This window comes from Cavia porcellus, unplaced genomic scaffold, assembly GCF_034190915.1.
Source record: "Cavia porcellus strain 051 isolate PalLab524CR breed Dunkin Hartley unplaced genomic scaffold, mCavPor4.1 scaffold_21, whole genome shotgun sequence".
Lineage (NCBI taxonomy): Eukaryota > Metazoa > Chordata > Mammalia > Rodentia > Caviidae > Cavia > Cavia porcellus.
The window spans coordinates 62,106,126-62,124,746 of record NW_026947504.1 but is presented as its reverse complement, the minus strand read 5'-3'; the positions used below and the strand labels follow the sequence as shown (position 1 = coordinate 62,124,746).

The 18,621-nt window shown below is 36.2% G+C and overlaps 1 protein-coding gene across 1 annotated transcript in view; it reads left to right on the top strand.

Moving 5' to 3' along the window:
• Htr2a (5-hydroxytryptamine receptor 2A) overlaps window positions 1-13,057 on the top strand; it is a 71,040-nt gene extending 57,983 nt beyond the window's left edge. Inside the window, exon 3 of the mRNA XM_023560467.2 lies at window positions 9,250-13,057. Coding sequence (XP_023416235.1) covers window positions 9,250-10,052 — 803 coding nt within the window. The 3' untranslated portion in view covers window positions 10,053-13,057. The remainder of the gene's footprint in view (window positions 1-9,249) is intronic.
• Window positions 13,058-18,621: the final 5,564 nt, after the last annotated feature.

Genomic DNA, 18,621 nt, shown 5'->3' with positions numbered 1-18,621 from the left:
ATTTATCTTGAATTCATATCTTGTGACAACTCAAAGACAGTGCTTAACCTAGTTTTTCTGCTTTCTTCTCTGTACTGTCTCCCTCTATTGTCTCCATGTATATTGACTGCTTAATAAATGAAAATAAAAGTCTTGGGAAGTGGAAGCTTAATTAAATTTGGTGGTACCTCAGCTCATGAATAGTTTTGTTTGCAAGCAATTTGGTTTGTAAACCGAAACATTTGGCAAAATTTCATCTTTGCTTGCAAATTAGGCATCAAGTGACAAATATGGCCATGGCTGTCTCTCCCCTGTGAATACGAATGTAGCTATCTTTTCTGAAATTATGAAACGAATTAAGTTCATGAGCCAAGGTAGTACTGCATTTGATTGATGGACAAATGATCAAAACTGATTGCTGCCACAGGTACGGGACCTGCTCAGTGCCTCTGACAAGCAAAAATGCTTGCTTCTGAGCCCACAGTTGCATGGAAGACAACAGACTGTCTCTGTACCAACAAGGCCAGGTACACCATGGTCCAGAAGAGTTCCTGGCTCCTTCCTTTTGGGCCAGATTCTATCCGTCCACCAGCCAGCTCGGCTTCCATCTCCTCTGTGACTCTTTCCCAGAAATGCAAATCCACAGTGAGCGTCACACACTGACATCCTATGGGAACCTTTCTCCATTCAGCTATTTTACCTCTTCATCTCAGTCCTTCCGGCACTGCTTCCTTAATAAATTATGTGTGAACATTTTGTTTCTCCTTAAAATCCCTGGTCTCCTAAAACTTCTCCAAGATCTTTGCACTGTCTACAGAATCTAACGAAGTGCTAAGTAATTTATAACCACTTGCATCTAAATTAATCCTGAAAATTTACAAAATAATTTAAACTCTTAGGTCACTGTTTTCTCACCAAAGTCCTGCATATAAATTAAGCAAGGCCTCTGTTTTTATTATCTCCACCTTACAGATCACATGTTTAAAATCAAGTACCTTAAGTTTACCCAGTTAGTCATGAACAGAGTCAGGAAGCAAACTTGTATCTTGTGATTCTAAATTCTCCATTTTTTGCAGTGTAAGATGTTTTAGTTTCCTACTACTCATTTAATTTACTTTAAAAAGAGCTTTGAAATAAACAGTAAGCCTAACTCCAGGATATGAGTCAGAACAGACAGAAAAAATCCCAGTCTCCGATTCTCACTTAGCACTGTTTTACAGCAGTCTTGTCCCTTGTGGGTTTAGCAGCTCAGATGGTCACCTCTGGTGCTGGATAATCTTATGTATAACTATCTCAGAAGAGTAAAGCAAATTCTGTATCATAACAATGTGTGTTTTCCTTCTTTTTGTCTTATGTGGCTAATTAACAACCTCGTTACTGTGACTTCTCAGCAAAAATGAAGGGAAATATTATGAAACTATTCAGTAACTTCAAGCTGTGTCTGTAAAATGTATCATAATTACCAACCTTCTCTTTTTGCCTCCTTCTTATTTACTAAGAACATTTACTAAGTCCCAATATGAACAAAACCATTTTGGTTCGGTGCAAGGCTGGCTCGCAATAAGTAAAAGAGAAGATATTCCTGCCACTAATGAGATTATGTCTCATGAGTGTGATAACCTTTCTGGAGAAAAATTCTAAGGTATTAGAAATGTAGATCAGCACAGCAGAAATGATGGAGGAGGGGAGGAAGGAATATAGAATGAGGAAAAGAGCTCTTACTATAGAGGGAAATGACTTGGGGATTCACACAGTGATATGTCTTGAGGTTTGTCTTGAAAGAAATATAGGATATGTTTCAAGAAGATAATCACCATCCCTCCATACCATCCCATATAATCATACAGTCGAAGTAAATAATGTGCTTACAAATGTAGCCATCAGACAATGTGTCCCACTCTCCCATCCTCACTCAACTGAAACTACTAAACCTCCACTATGTACAAATCCTGGAGCCTGTATTGATCTGTAAAGTATTTCAGCCACCAGCTCCCTCCCACACCTGCATCCTTGAGGTATGCTCGCTGGATTCCTTCCTTTCAAAGGCCTGTCCTTCTACACACCTCTGTGTCGTACATCTCTTTGTCACTGCCTCGAACTTGGGTGAATTTTGGTGCTCCAAGTCAGTACAGAGGCAAAAACTAGGACCACTCACCCTACAGATAAATGTGGCAGCCAACCAAGCAGACCTCTGGGAGGACACCCGTGTGCACGCGGCAGTCTTAGGAGGGCCTCAGCTCACACTATGGAACTAGCAGAAAAATCTAACCGTGTGTAAAATTCTGCTAAATATGTTCAACCATAACATAAAAAAAGAAACAGAACGAGAACACCACATGATTGTGTCGAAAACCGAGCAATTTCAATAATTATATGAAGAACAAGTAACCAAGCCCTTCTGCAGCAGGCTGAGTTGTTGGTGGTTGCTGAAGCATTAAGGACACTATCGGTTCTCCATAATGACATATGGTAACTGTGATGCTTTAGACAGCCATGGGCAAGAGAGCCTGCAGAAAGAAGATACGACTACCAGCGGGCCGGATTGTGCGAGCAACTGCTACCTTCTCCCTTTCCAGCCACCATGGCTGTTTTTAGACACACTTTCTACACCAGAGTCTCACCAGTAGAGTTTCCAAAATCTACTGCCTAAAACAAACGGGAGAAAAGATACCCTTAAGATGATGTTCTTGAAAAAATTCAGAGATGAATTTTTTCTAAATAAATCTTTACTCTTAAGCATGTTACTAAGTATACAGTCAAGAAAAAAAGCACTGGTTGATGGTAAATGGTATACCTTACACTGATTTAAAGAGAAAGGGCAGTAAGTGACAAGTTAAAGAGTTTTATTTTTATTAATTTTGTTTTTGATTGGTAAATTATTCAGAGTACAGTACGAAGCCTTGCAATATGTATCCTTCGCAGGATGATTCAATCAAGCTAATTAACATATCCATCTCCTAAACTTACTTTAGGACTTGTGATTCCAGGACTGAAACAAGAATCTCATAGTGCACTCATCCAATGATTCAAGTTCTCTTTGGGTTGTCTTAGCATATGTCTGGGTAAAAAAATGAACGGGAGTAAATCTGCCCTGAGATAAAAGAGACATGAATGGGCTTCTAGGTATTGCAGTGACCACCAACAATCCTTGTTCCCAAGTCAGGATTCTGTCTCTCCATCTGTCATTAAAAGCACCACCTCTTGGCTGACAACACAGAAAGGGAAAGGAATAAGTGTAGAAGAACCAGAAGCCGCCTTACCAAAAATCTCTGATGGAAGCAATTAGGCTCCTGCAGGGCACAACCCTTCAGGGACCATGGAAATATTTTCTATCTTACTGTCTTTGTAGGGGCTAGGATTTTTATTTTAAAGTAGATAATATCAGAAATTCTGGCTAGGAAGCCAAGCAATGTAATTTTTAAAGCTCCCTAGGCAATTGTAACATGCAACCCAAAATAACTGCTATACATGAAAGAAACCGAGTGTTGATTATAAAGATTTTATTTTGGAACTATCAGGCTGTGTTTAAAGGAAGAAACAAACCAAAGCACATAGAACTATCAAGATATTATATATATTACAAAGCTGATTTGGGGGCTATCAAGGAGTCTGAAATCAATGTTAAGAACTTTAGATATAATCATAGACTTATAACTACTATAAAGAGATATGAAAATTTTAAAAAATCAACTACAAGAATTAAGAGAGAGCAAAATAGGAGCCTTGATTTTGTCTCCAAATATATGCAATAGTCTAAACAAATCATGAAGCTTGCTAGGTCCAGTTTTTGCAGCCATTCGGTAAACTTTTTGTCTGCCCATACCATTTTTTTAAAAACTGATGTAAAGTGATTGAATATATGTAAAAGTACCTCAGGCAAGGCAATTTATTATTTACAGCTATTTGTAATTAACTGAAGAAGTGTACAACTTTTGGGTAACTGGCATATTTATCTAGCCCTCACTTTTATATGTACATCAGCCTCGTCAACAGATCAGAGACTAAAAGAAATTCAGCAAGTAGTGAAGGATAGTGTGTCCAGTCCATCCCAGTTGCCTTGTCCACTCAATTCCTCTTTCCCTACAGTTTGAAGACTTCCCTGTAGCATTCACCTGTGGTGCTTTCTGTCAAGCTGTTAGTAAAGTCCTTTTTATAACTTGAAAAAAAATTATCAGGTGTTAAAATGCAAAGAAAAGGTAGCAAATTTCAGTAGGATTGAAATCTATGAGTAAAAATGTGATCCATATTTTCTATTCCTTTCACCCCGTTCTTCACAGGACACCCCAGGACTCCCTCCGTCCCATTCCCTATAGAAGCCTTGCTGCCTAGGAAGGCCCCCTTCTGTTCCTCTAAGGAAAACTCTTTGTCCCAGAAATGCCATTAATCCTAAAATATTAAAATGTGGAAGTCTAGGATTAAAGCTAAAGCCATCCTCTGCAGCTCTGGGCTCAGTTAAGGTCCTTCATCCATCCTGTGGTGAGACATTAATTAGAGGTGTAAACTGTAAAGGCAGAGTACAAGCCGAGCTCTGCTAGAAGAAAGGCGCCACATCAAAGCCTTGGGCTCTTTGGTGTCAGTGTTTTCCTTTTGTTTCATTGTCTGAGTTTTAATAGAAAGAAAAATAAAAATATGCATGAAGGATCCAGTTCCAATAGTGAATTGTGACTGTTGTTTTCCACTTCTCATAAAAAAAAATATTAAACAAAATGCAAAGTCACACAGTTCAAGCTACTTTCTGTTTGTTCATAAAGGAAAATGCTTCCTATGCAAAACTTTCAAAGGAGAGGAGATGTCAGGTCACCAAAAGCAGTTATTATCAAACAAAGCAGCCAGAAAATTAATGCCTTAGAGTTGGCTGTGACCATAATCTTGGATATCAGCCAGTGTCTTCATCTCTTGGTAGGAGCGTAAGTTTGAAATGTAGTGTGCCCACAAAGCCTTTCTAAATGTTCTAGTTCTTTGACAAAATTTCTTCCTCTCTTTATAAATTATTGCTTTAACTTTCTGGATGGCCTTTTGACAAACCCTTGCTGACCACTTAGTATGAGTGAGGCACTGAAAAAGAATGTTATACGGTACCACAGTATCAGGATATTTTTGTTAAATCTAAAGAATAATGTGCCATTTAAAGACCTGACAGCTTGATTCTCCCCCGTTAGGTCAGTCTCTTTTCCAGACACACAACAATCATATCATAACCTCTTACTACATTCTCCTTTTAGAATGGTGTTCATTCCAGACCCCTAAGAGAGGGATTCTCTGCATCAGTGCAAATGGCTCAACACATTCCCTGGCTGCAGAAACTGGAATTGAGCTATTCTGGAGTGTGTGTGTGGGGGGGGGGGGTTGTACATGCTTTCTTAAGCAGGACACAGTTCTGAATTCTAAAGAGTTGAAGAATTTGATATTCTAGGTAAACCATGTTCTGTTCAAATGAAACTTACCACGTTATAAATTATGAGTTAGCAAACAAAAAGGGAAAAAGGTTTTCAAGGTAGCAACTTCCTTTGCATTAATCAGGAAAATGCATACCCAGGACTTTTAAAAATACCATTTTAAAATGCTTTTTAAAATACCTTTTTTTGACAGTTGATATTCTGTTTATGTGTATCATGACTAATAGCAACGACTGCAATTCATCACATTAGAAAAGGAATCAACAGTGCTAGCTGTACCGAATTAAAATTGATTGAGACCCTATCTCACCCTGGCAGAAACTACGAATGACATCACTGTTATGTAGCAAATAGCCAAAAACAGTTTTTTAGTTTCTTTTGATTTTTAAAAATCTATTACATAACATCTTGTATGGGCAAACTAAGCAAAATAGATTAAAATAAAATAATGTTGATATATTTTATCTGGATAACTCTCCAGAGAAAGTTACTCCATGTTTGGCTAACATTGTTAGAGCATCACCTTTTGACTAGGCACTGTTCTGGGCACTCTCTGTATCGGATTCATTGTTTCCACATCTCCACCTTCTTAAAGGTACATCAGTGCCTGTATCATACTATAGATAAAGAAGTGAGCATCACAAAGATGAAATGTTTGGTCCAGGAGCTCAGAACCACATCCAAGACTCCTATCAAGGGCTGTTTTAAGCTGATATGAAATGCATCCATTCTAATCAGTGAAACTGCACCAGGGAGACTGGGGATGAATACTGGGAACATCTTTCAAACACTGGAAGGAAGACTACTCTTCTTGGAAAGCACACTTTATCTTTTACAATCAAGAGACTTATGAAGGAAAAGCAGAAGTAGTGGTTTGCGGGGTCTCAGAGATGTTCCTCTTGGAGCCATAACTCTTCGCCCACAAAATGTTCCCAAGGATGGGTCAGAGTCAAAGGGGAATGAGGGAAATGAAGTCATTAGCTGTGATAAATGCCCTTACGCATAGCACTGGCATCATTTGATCACTCCCTTCAAAGAATATTGGCCTTGGCTAGAAGAGTAACAAATACTGTCATCTAAAACTAACAATAATGACAAATGCCACCATGAAGAATTTGTATTAAACATTGCAATAGGCAAATCTAATGCTCCCTCCTGCCATGATGGTCAGGGTAAAGTGACATGGGTCAGGACAGTCAGTGCCTGCGGTTTGATGGAGTTGAACTCTGTTCTGTCTACAGAAGTCTTAGAATGTACATCCTTGAATGAACCTCTTCCTCGTGTATGACAAGAATCAGAGTGACTCAAGACTCTGCAAAGAATTAGAGTTCTTGGCTGTCATGAGATCACATCTTAGACTCTACAGAGTGGTGAGAACCAATACCAGGACACTTTCTGTTATACTGCTCAGGAGAACTAAGAACATAGGCAGGAGTGAGAAGGAAACCTCTTTCTCATCCTCCCTCTCAAGTTGTCCCTAAGATGTCCACACTTCATTTTCCCTTGGGAGAGGCTTCAGTGTATCTATTTTGACTCTATCCATCACCACAGATGTCTACACTTTTGAAAAAGAAGTAACTTGGAACTAAGTTAAACGGTTGATAACCATTCTCTCTCATAGCCATGATTATTTATGGTAGAAAAAGCAAGACATCTCCTGATTACCTTGGTTACCTCAACAGTCCCAAGCCAGAACCATGAACAGAGACTACCCAGGGGAAATACAGCCTGCACAGAAAGACTCAACCTCTTTGGTGTCTCCCGAACTTCAGAAAGGGTCCAAAATGCACAAGACAGTTAGTTGAATGTCCATTAAATAAGGTCCTATCCTAGTGGAGAAAATTAGCATTACCACAAGCAAAGTGTCATCTTTTTTCATTTCTAGCCTTCCTCTTCCCAAGTCCTCTGTCTGGAGAAGCTTTACAGATCCCCCAAATTTCAGTGGCAGAGCCCCTATTGGCCCATGCCTCCATGTATTGTCATGTTCTGTGCCTCTTAGATCGATCAATAAGAGAAAAAAATCTGTGGCTGCCTTGTTTTTTGTAAATCTTCCTCGTGAATATGGTACTACTAAAAACATATAATGACTTTTATGCAGCATTTGAATTGTATGACTATATTTAATGATATTAAAGAAATATTAAATTTCTATTTAAGAATGAGAATGATGTTGACATGAGGTATTTCTAAAAATGCACTAATAGATATAGATACAGATATAGATTTAGATATAGATGATGAAGTATTAACAGATTGAATATTACATCTGAGATTTGCTTCAAAATAACATTACAGGAGTGGTAGAGGTGGGCGTATGGGTAAAACAGAATTGGTCTTTGGTGGATAGTTATGTAAGCCGGATGAGAGGTTTAGTATGATGAGCTTTTCTGTTGTTCTTTGGGAGGTTGCATATGGTAAAATGTTTCTATCACAAAATGTCTTTTAAAAGTATCCAATTTGGTTAGAATTACTCTAAACTAATAGCAGAAAATCATGTGTTTCAAAGTCCTTTAAAATATATGTAACTTGATGATTTAATATTAAATGGAACAAGAAGACTTAAAAGTACAAGAAAAGTACATGTCAAAATATAAGTGAATGTTTAAACTTTAAAAGGTTTATTACAGTGAAAGACAGATTGTCATTAGACCCCCTCAGACACACTTACCCCAACATTCTTGCCTTTTTCTGAAGTAGTGCTGGAAGTTGGCTTTCATGAGTGTCTTTCTGAGTGGTGATCAAAAATACAGTGAACACAGCTGCAGAATGCTATTGATGGAAAGGCAGGATCATACAAACAGCATGGTTCATCCTTAGCCACCTTTTCAGTGAGTGGGGCACACTTTGTGATTTTTTGATTTTCCTTAAATTCAAAATTATCAAAATGTAAATGTTTTGAATTGATTCAGGATATGGAGGCAGCCATGGTAGCATAACTAAAGACATTCACCAAAGAAGACTTGTAGAATTCCTTCAGAAAATGGCAAGTGCTGTGGGATACATATGTTCTAGCGAGGGACAGTATCAGAGGTCGGGTTATGGCAATATGCCTTTTACTGTTATACATATTTTAAATTTTCTCATTACCATCTTATCATATTTCATACATGCATTTCATATAGAAATGGAAGAAGAAATGTAAGTTATGGTTGACCTCAGCTACTGAGAATATATCTTATTTTACCTTTTTATTACATTTTTGTATTTTCCAAACTTGGCAAAAAGAAAATATACTATGTTTATAATTTTACAAAGTTTTTATATATAAGCTATGTTCATGATATAGTGTTAGGTGGGGAAAAAGTTTGAAGAACTGTATATGAAGCAGAATCCCAGTTCTATTTACAACATGTGCACACAATATGTATGTGTATTTAAAATAAACAGCATCAAATTGTTAATGCCAGTTATTTCTAGATGATGGTCTAGATGATGGTCATTTTATTTTGTGTTTCTTTGCTTATGTTTCTGCAATTAATAAATAAACTGTAATAATCAGAAAAATGTGACATGAAAAGAGGAAAGTTAGATTTATCATAATCTTTATAGGTAAAAAGACTGCTTAGAGAAATATAACACATAATGAGCTATTTAACACATACATATAAGACAAATAAGTCCAATAGAATATAAATTTCCTTTGAAAGCATATATTAGGTATTTAAACAAAATTGACACAAAATCCTTGCAACAGCCACAATTGTGTGTCAATGTACTTGTCTTTGTGAGCTCAATTCTGTGTGTGTGCACGTGTGTGTGTGTGTGTGTGTGTGAGAGAGAGAGAGAGAGAGAGAGAGAGAGAGAGAGAGAGAGAACAGAGAGAAAGAGAGCTCACTTCTTTAATAATGCTTTTCCATTTTCTATCTCTGTGCAGGTATATCCATGCCCGTTCCAGTCTTTGGGCTGCAGGATGATTCCAAGGTCTTTAAGGAGGGGAGTTGCCTACTTGCTGATGATAACTTTGTACTGATTGGTTCTTTCGTGGCATTTTTCATTCCCTTAACCATCATGGTGATCACCTACTTTTTAACTATCAAGTCACTTCAGAAAGAAGCTACTCTGTGTGTGAGCGATCCTGGCACACGGGCCAAATTATCTTCTTTCAGCTTCCTGCCTCAGAGTTCCCTGTCTTCAGAAAAGCTCTTCCAAAGGTCAATCCACAGGGAAACTGGATCCTATGCCGGCAGGAGGACTATGCAGTCCATCAGCAATGAGCAGAAAGCTTGCAAGGTGCTGGGCATCGTCTTCTTCTTGTTTGTGGTGATGTGGTGCCCATTCTTCGTCACGAACATCATGGCTGTCATCTGCAAAGAGTCCTGTAATGAAGACGTCATCGGAGCCCTGCTCAATGTGTTTGTTTGGATCGGGTACCTCTCCTCAGCAGTCAATCCCCTCGTCTATACACTGTTCAATAAAACCTACAGGTCAGCCTTTGCACGGTATATTCAATGTCAGTACAAGGAAAACAAAAAGCCCTTGCAGCTGATTTTGGTGAACACTATACCGGCTTTGGCTTACAAGTCCAGTCAGCTCCAAATGGGACAAAAAAAGAATTCTAAGAAAGATACCGAGACCACAGATAATGACTGCTCTATGGTATCTCTAGGAGAGCAACACTCAGAAGATGTGTGTACAGACAATATCCACACCACGAATGAAACGGTTAGCTGTGTGTGAGGGACTGGTTGCCATGACAACTGTGGAGGGCACACCAAAGTAGAGTTCATCAATCTGGGGGAAGAAAAAATAAGGGATTGGAAAAAATTAACAGAACTGAAAATAATGTTTCTGTGGTTCAGTGTATTCTGTCAGTGGAAACAGGGCTAAATGCCACAAGACATGCACTTCAAAATGTTCTGACCACGTTTCAGATGTGAGCTTCGTGGTATTTTTAATGTTCTAAATGATGTCTTTAGAAACTTTAGCTTTTATTGTGCAATGATTATGAGGCCCTAAATAAATCTAATCTAACTCTATTATCAAATGGAAATCTTGCTGTTTCTGTTGAAGGCATGGGATTGTGTTGCTTACCTAATGCTGTAAATAAAAATAACTGTAAATAATGAAATTTTTATTTAATATAATGGCCTCTTAAATAAAGGCCAATGCTCTTTAAAATTTGCAATGACATATATTTTGAAAAAAAGATAGTAAAGATAATACTATGAAATGTGTATTGCTAAGATAATCAAATTAAATATTCAACAGCACTTTCATTCTTGCTTTTTTCATAGATGCCATTTTTAAATATTTATGAGGTTGCTGGAGGTTACTGCATTTCAAGTTAATTATCAGGAGTGGAAAAGATTTTAAATATTTTGAAAACCAATTGCTGCTTTCTCTTCACAGTATATTCAGTGTCTGTACAAGAAAAACAAAAACCTTTGCAGTTAACTTTAGTGCACACTATTACATCTTACAAGTCTAGTCAACTCTAAATAGGACAGAAAAAGAATTCTAAGAAAGATGCCAACTACTGTACGGCATCTCTAGGAAAACAAACTTGTGCTTTACTCTCAATTTCCAATGTGGTCTTGTTAATATTTGTTCTTCTATGTAAACTAGCAAAAGGATAATTTAACATTGCCAAATACATGTCTAGAGATTGCTTCTTTTAAACAGTAGCAGAGAGGTATCTGTAACTCGCTGTAAAAGTTACTGTATGGAGCATAAGCTCCTTTGAATGGTAAAGAGTATGTTAATGTAACTGCATCAGGGTTGAAAAATAAACTCAGGTTCTGGCTACTAACAGTATGAACTCTTAGGAAATTTCTGTGCAAAGTAGGTGACTTTCCTATTGACACTCATCGCGTCAACTGAAGTCTTTATATCAATATATTTATATTTTTTATTGAAATGATTTAGCTTAGCTCCATAATCATCTACTGAGTATATATTTATGAGTGGGGCAACTTTCTAGGTACTAGGGATATAAAAGTAATCATAGTAAGATCTTTGCCGTTAAAGAAAATGACTAAACTGAAATGGATTTTCTCAAAAAAAAAAATATATATATATATATAAAGAGACTTATTTTGAAAGTCAATTCAATGTATATCCTTGTTCAGACACAGGTTTGTTTTGGCTCTGAAGGTAGTTTCTTTAGCAAGGTTTCCTGATTGGTTACCAACAAATGCCAAGCAAGCAAGAAAGAGGGTAAATATCTCTGGACAGCAAATATTTTCCAATTAATCTGCTCCTCAACCTGGATCTGTTATAACTATGAAAGTTTTGAACAAGATTTTTGTTTCATTCCTCTAAAAATGCACTTATTTTAGTATTTTTGACACTGGATTCCCTAATTTAAAGAAGCAGATAAATTTTATAGGAATTGTTACTAAAGAGAGAAAAAGATAAAAAGTAGTTAATCTACCTTAACCTTGTAATATTTAAGGTTAAATTGCACAGTTTTACTGGACTCGATATTAGCTATATGATTACAACGCTGATGCGTGTCTGTTGGGTATGAAGTAGTTTTTACCTTAAGCCTTTGGAAAAAAATGCAGATTTGAAAATTAAACAAAGTGGAAACCATCATTATGCAATTTGGAAATGTAATGGGGCTGACTTAATTATGCCCTTATGCATATAGTTTGAAAGATGGTTCACTATTTCACAGCTAGAATCTTTAATATGCTACTAATACCAAAGTTCCATTTCAGCTGAACTACTCTTGATGACAATATCATTCAAGATGATGAAAATATAAATATTAAAAAGTCTCTGCTCTAATGTATTTTGCCTTAGTTTATAACTTTGCACATTTCATTATACTTCAAGAAAAGATCACAGATTCTACCCCCATAGATTCAGTCTGAATCAGAGTGAAAGTAAATATTGCCTGACAAATGTCTTCTTATTAAACATATACTACAAGTGTGACTGTGGTTTTTTTGTTCCATAAGTATTTACTTAAGTGTATATACATAAGTGCATAGCTGTATATATGTACAGACAGGTTTCCATGCACTTTGTTCAGTATTTATATATTTATATGGAAGAAGAGCAAGCCAGTGAAACGTTCACTATGTACACGTGTGCATGTTTATATCATGTTGGCTAAATGTGAATTCATGTTCTAATATTCCTATGACCTTCCATTAAAGGAGGTTAAAGTGTAACAATTTTATTCTTTAAATAAACTGGAATTTGCTCTAATTTTGTGGAAAAGCTTTAGTACAATTCTATAAAGATGATAAAAACAATAGTCCAGATATAGAGACTGATTTTTGAGCCCTTTGCTTAGTCTGGGGAACTTCTTGACTATAATGGCTTTTTAAGTAAACGCCTCACCCGAGTGGAATAGTCCACAATAAAGGACTCACTCCTAACCAACTTTCAGTTGATCAGTAGATTCATCTACACCTAAGAAAGAAATTAAATGCAGTAGTTAAGGAAAATTTCAGTTTAAAGTACACATAATCTACTTGGCTACAGCGCCACCTCCTGGTCATTTTTAAAGTGTCACGATAGCCAAGTTGAACTAAAATCATACTGCTTTTAGCAAAGGGTGCTTTTCCCATTTGTGCATCATTGAAGCGTTTATACAGTGTTAAATTATTCTGTGGCATATGTAACAAATACAGTGAAAATTATTTTATGTACTGATTTTAATCAAGATTCTAAAATATTTCAAGAATGAACAACTAATTGTAAATAAAGTACACTCAAAAAAAATGCAATTTTGTGTGCATTCATAGATGTGTCTACTAAAGGAAATTGCCCAAAATCTTCCAGGTCATCAGGCTTGGAACGCAAAGTAATGATCTGATACCCTGAGAATAAAATATCTATGCCTCTTGAACTCAGCCATGTCATAGAGCTAAGACCCACCTAATTGAATTAGTTTTATAGTTACGATTCAGTTTCCAGTTTCTACAAGGCCTTCTGAAAGAAACAAAGAAAAAGTCCTGCACTTCACTTACCTTGTCTTGAAGGGAGTCCCTGGTGCCCGTCCTAGCTAACCAACAGAGGAGCTTAGATCAGATCGGTTAAGCTGCATGTGGTAACTTTTAAAGTAGCATATTGCTGTTATAACCATGTTGCTATTCAAAAGAAGGATGCTAACATCTCTATCAATGATTGGTCATCAACCAAACTCTAATTATGGGATAGGCAATATTTCACTCATCAATTTTTACAATTCTTTCTGTGAATGCTTCTCATTTGAAAAGAAAAATTTTTGCTTCCCCTTTTCCTCATCTTGATTCCCTTCACCAGACTCTTTTTATTGCTTGCATTAAAATTACTTATCCTATGTGCATTTATCAGTCTCTACCATCTAGTAGAATCTCATCTTACAGTAGGTAAGAATTTATTAATTTAAATTAATTAAAGCTGATAAATCATTGCCTGCCCTTGACGTCTCTTCAGCTGTCCAGCATGAGCTACACCTAAAAGGCAGAAACTGAAGGCAATCACTTTAGATACCAAGGAGACGATGGAGAAAAGCAACTGGGGGATAAGAAATATTTTCCTTGTATCTCTGAAATGAACTACAGAAAAATAATATCTTCATACACTTCATAATTTCTATAACATTTTATAATATTGAAGTTTAATCCATACTGATAATGACATCTCTGAAAGAAACATCAGTAACTTTTAAAATTTCACTCTGAAATGGTAACATTAATACTGTAACTAAGCTTTTCCTCAAGTTTGATGGCCAGTGAATATTCATCCAGTAAATATGAAATAAGACAAAATTTCTCTGTTCTCTGATTAGTTGCATGTGACTTCCAAAGACAATTTCCATCTTTTCCCTTCAATAATATACACACCAAACTTAATTCTGTTCTTGTTTTTTGGTATTTAACACCAGGGTGTTCATGGAGCTAACGCATTATGGGACATCTTCCTACCCAGCTAGAACCTCTTTTCCTGTAACCCAGTCGCAGCAGAAAAACTGAGCCAGGAATCCTGGGTCTGCTCAGTTGGTCTTGTCTGACTTTATGCAAGTTACAGCTTCTTTTCCCTTCAGTAAAGGACAAAGGATTTAAAGATAATTATCTCAACGGGAGTCTCTGGTTTATCTCGAGGCTTATCTGAATGCTGGAAAGTCCAGTCAAGACCTATGAACCAAGCAAGGCAAAATTCAGTGTACCACGAATATTCTGGAGCTTGAAGCCTTCACATTCTCTTAAATTCTCTAGGTAGATTTCAAATAAATGATAACATGTGTGTAGGAATCATGAGATAAATCAAATTATTAATGATATAAGGAGTTTCTTAGGTATGAGTCCAAGAGTTAAATACCAGCACAAATGTTTCTTACCATAACATGTTTCTCACAATTGATCTCTCCTTTGTACAATGTTTCAGCTACTATGTAGACAGTTACTTCTTTTTAGTCCTCAGGCTTTCTGAAGAACAATTACTCCCACTATTTGAGTTCAATTTCCCTGAAGGTTTAAATTTTTAAGACTCCCATACAGTTAGAGTTCATGTTGCAGAGTTCTAAGTGTTCTAAAAGCTAGATTTTTGCTGAAAGTGAGCCAAGGTCATTTAAGTTTTCATTTATAATTAAGATTATAAAATCCTACAACACTGTATATTCCATCTTTCTAGAACACAGCACAACTTGTATGTGCAACCGGATGTATAAAAATACATTTTATTTTGCAAATTAAAGAGTATTATATTCTACTATTCAGATCACGTTTTCATAGTTGGGTAACCCTAATAGCAGATTATCTGTGTGGAGGACAAACCCAGGAAACAGATAGAATTAGGGGAGAAAGAAAATTTTAAGTGCGCAGTACCAAAGCTGCGAGGCACGTAACTAAAATACATTGACTGGGTGGAGAATCAGGGGAGCAAGCCACTTATTCTGTCAATGGGTTTCTTAGTGGGGCTCCACTATGTGGGTGTCATACACACACATGTAACATGTAAGACGAGAAAAATGTGGGAGATCTGGTGATTGAATTACTCTTTTTAAAAATGGAACATTTGGGGGAGAGGTTATCCAATCCTCTAAAAAATTCATACTTATTTTGTTCAGTCCTCTAACTTTGTCACAAATGAGCCTGTGGGTAAATTAGCACACACATACATACACACAGCCAGTGCTGCCATCTGAGATGCTGCCTACTCTTGCCAGTGGTGAGAAACAGAGTGATGTCGGCCACTTATAAAAGCCTTCATCATGTAGTCGTCAGAGACGAGTTTTAAAGGGGGAAAAAAGAAAATTAGAATACTCAAATCACTGTTTCCAGGCTTCACTGTTAAAGTTCTGCGTCTCAAGACCCAGGTTCACAATGGAGCTATAAAGAGCGATGTGTGAAGGCTTGGAATGAAGTCAACATAGCCAGGGACACCAAGAAGAATTTTTTTAGAGAAAAATAAATGATAGGTTCAAAACTAAATTGTTTGCCATGTATATATTTAGTAATTTGTCTCTTTGACACTCTGAAAAAAGGACAAAGCTATTTGGTATTTATTCTCTAGAAATGAGATGGTGGGGCTTTTTCTGAATCAGAAAGAAAACAGGCAGTGTTAGTTATTCATGGGTGATTGTATGACAAAATGAAGACAACTGAACATTTTCAAGACTAGAAAGCAAGAAGAATGATTTGCATGAGAATACCAGAGGAGTCAGTCTTTTAATACAGTCACCCAAGAACTTCAATATGATTGACTCGTTCCTGCACTTCTCTACGGCAGACAGGGGAAGCTGTGACTCACATGTCTGCTCTGTACGCATCTGCTGGACAGACTTGACCACATCCAGAAGCTCATTAGGTCCACTCAAAATAATAAATCTGTCGAACAGAATTATAATTACAATTATGATACAAATAAATTATCTCTGAAATAAGTAAGTTATTGAATCTATATGTATATTTATGTAATGTGCTACTTCAAGACATTTAATGACCTCAAAAGAAAAACTATCCCTTGATAAGTATATATATCCTATATTTGAGCTAAGCACTGGCTGTCAATGGTCCTACTGATTCCAAGAATTCGGGCAAAGTACAGCTAGCTACTTGTAGGTAGGTAGTAATATGCACAGAATGCACAAATTAGTACTGTTTGCACATTTTGAAAATGGTAAATCAAACCCAGAGGGACACTAGAAAAAGAAATAGAGAAGAAAGACATCAATCTTAATATTCATTGAACAATGCTTTTGTGCTAAAACCCTTCATGTATATAATTATAACATAGCACATCAGGAAAGTGTATGTTAGAAGGAAACTGAACTCGTTTTCCCAAGACAAAGCATACAATTTAAATACAGATCTGTGTGAATATTAAGCATTCATTTTCTTTTTTTTTAATTTTATTTAAGGAGAAAAAAACAGAAAAAGGGTACAAGTTATACAGAATTTCAAAAAAAATAAACAGTAGGAAATCAATAGTTAGTAAATTGCATATTGTCCTCTTAGAAATAGTTGTTCAAGTTACAAAATTAAAGCATATAAAGTGGACATTCAAACAGTGAGACTGCAAACAGTTCTGTTCAATGATCCAACAAAACTCAGTAATATGGTTATCTATCTTACACACCTAAACACACTTGCAGTTGTATCCTTTAGAGCACTTTCTTTTCCTCTCTTTTTTACAATGACAATTACACATTTTGGGTTTTATTACTCCCACAGTTCTTATTACTTTTTTTTAAGAGAATAAAACCAAATGTGACAAAGCAAAACAGAGTCAGTCAAATCAAAAGGATGGTCATAGTACATGATGTAAAAACAGAATACAAGGTGATCAACAATGGTTACCATAATGCCTCTTGCTATATTAAAAAGAATTGCTTATATCATCAGTTATAATAAAATTGAAGTAAAAAACAAAACCAAAACATTGGAGACATTACAGGACTTCAACAGAAGATAATAGTCAAGCCAGAATGGGCATCATAGTGAATCTTACTGCTTTCAAAGTTGTTGCCTATACTCTCAAACTTGGTACTATCAAGCAAAACAGAATAGAGTAAAATCAGTCAAAACAAGATGGTGAGAGCAATACAGGGTTTCAAATCAAGTTAATAGGAAATCAAAGTGAGTTACTACAATATACCTGCTATTTTTTATTTATTTTTCCCTTAAAAAGATAAAAATAAAAAATAATAAAAAAAGGAGATTGAGATAAAATAGGACATAACAAAACAGCACAGGTCAGAAAAGAGCCATTTAAGCAACAGAGTGTTTCACCACAAGATATCCCGCCATAAAAGTTGTTACCACAGTGTCTCTTTCCTTGAAATACTTGAGTATAACTTCATATACTGTAGCATCAAACATATCAAGATAATGTAAAACCATTCAACAGAATGACAGTATTACAGGATATTTAGAACCAATTAATAGAAAATGAACAATGGTTTATGTATTATCTCCTGGTCTATAAAAGTATTGTTTATATTATCACATGTAATAAAATCCAATAAGATACAACATGTTAAGACTGATGGAGACAGAAGAACAAAAGCATGATGGGACTTCAAAACAAGATGATATTAAATCAGCACTACCTATTATGATGTCTTGTTTTCTCCAAAATCACTGTTCATACCATCACAGACAATAAAATCAAACAGTCCAGAATAAAACCATTATAATTAATGAATGAAAACATTGTAAGGTTTCAAAGCAATATAATGGGGAATCATGATTACCACATACTTTTATGTATTGTTATCATTTCTTACACTAGGGAAACTATTCAGTATTTATACATGTGGGTTTGATTTATTTCACTTATAAGGATGGTCTCAAGCTGCACCCATTTATTTATAAATATCTCAATGTGATCATTCTTTATAGCTGAGTAGTACTCCATTGTACAAAAATACCATAACTTTTTACCCATTCGTCAGTTGATGGACACTTAGGTTGTTTCCAAGATCTGGCTATTACAAACTGTGCTGCTATAAACATGGGTGCACATATATCTCTGTTGTACGATGCTTTCAGTTCTTCTGGGAATATGCCTAGAAGTGGAATAGCTGGAACAAATGGGACTTCCAATCCCAGTTTTTTGAGAAATCTCCAGAATGACTTCCACAATGGTTGCACCAGTCTACACTCCCACCAACAGTGCAGGAAAGTTCCTTTTCCCCACAGCGTTTCCAGGATTTCTTGTTGATGGTTTTCTTGATCCTGGCTATTCTTTCAGGAGTGAGATGGAATCTCAGTGTGGTTTTAATTTGCATTTCTCTAATGGGTAATGATAATGAACATTTTTTTCATGTATCTATTTGCCATTTGTATTTCTTCATCTGAGAAAT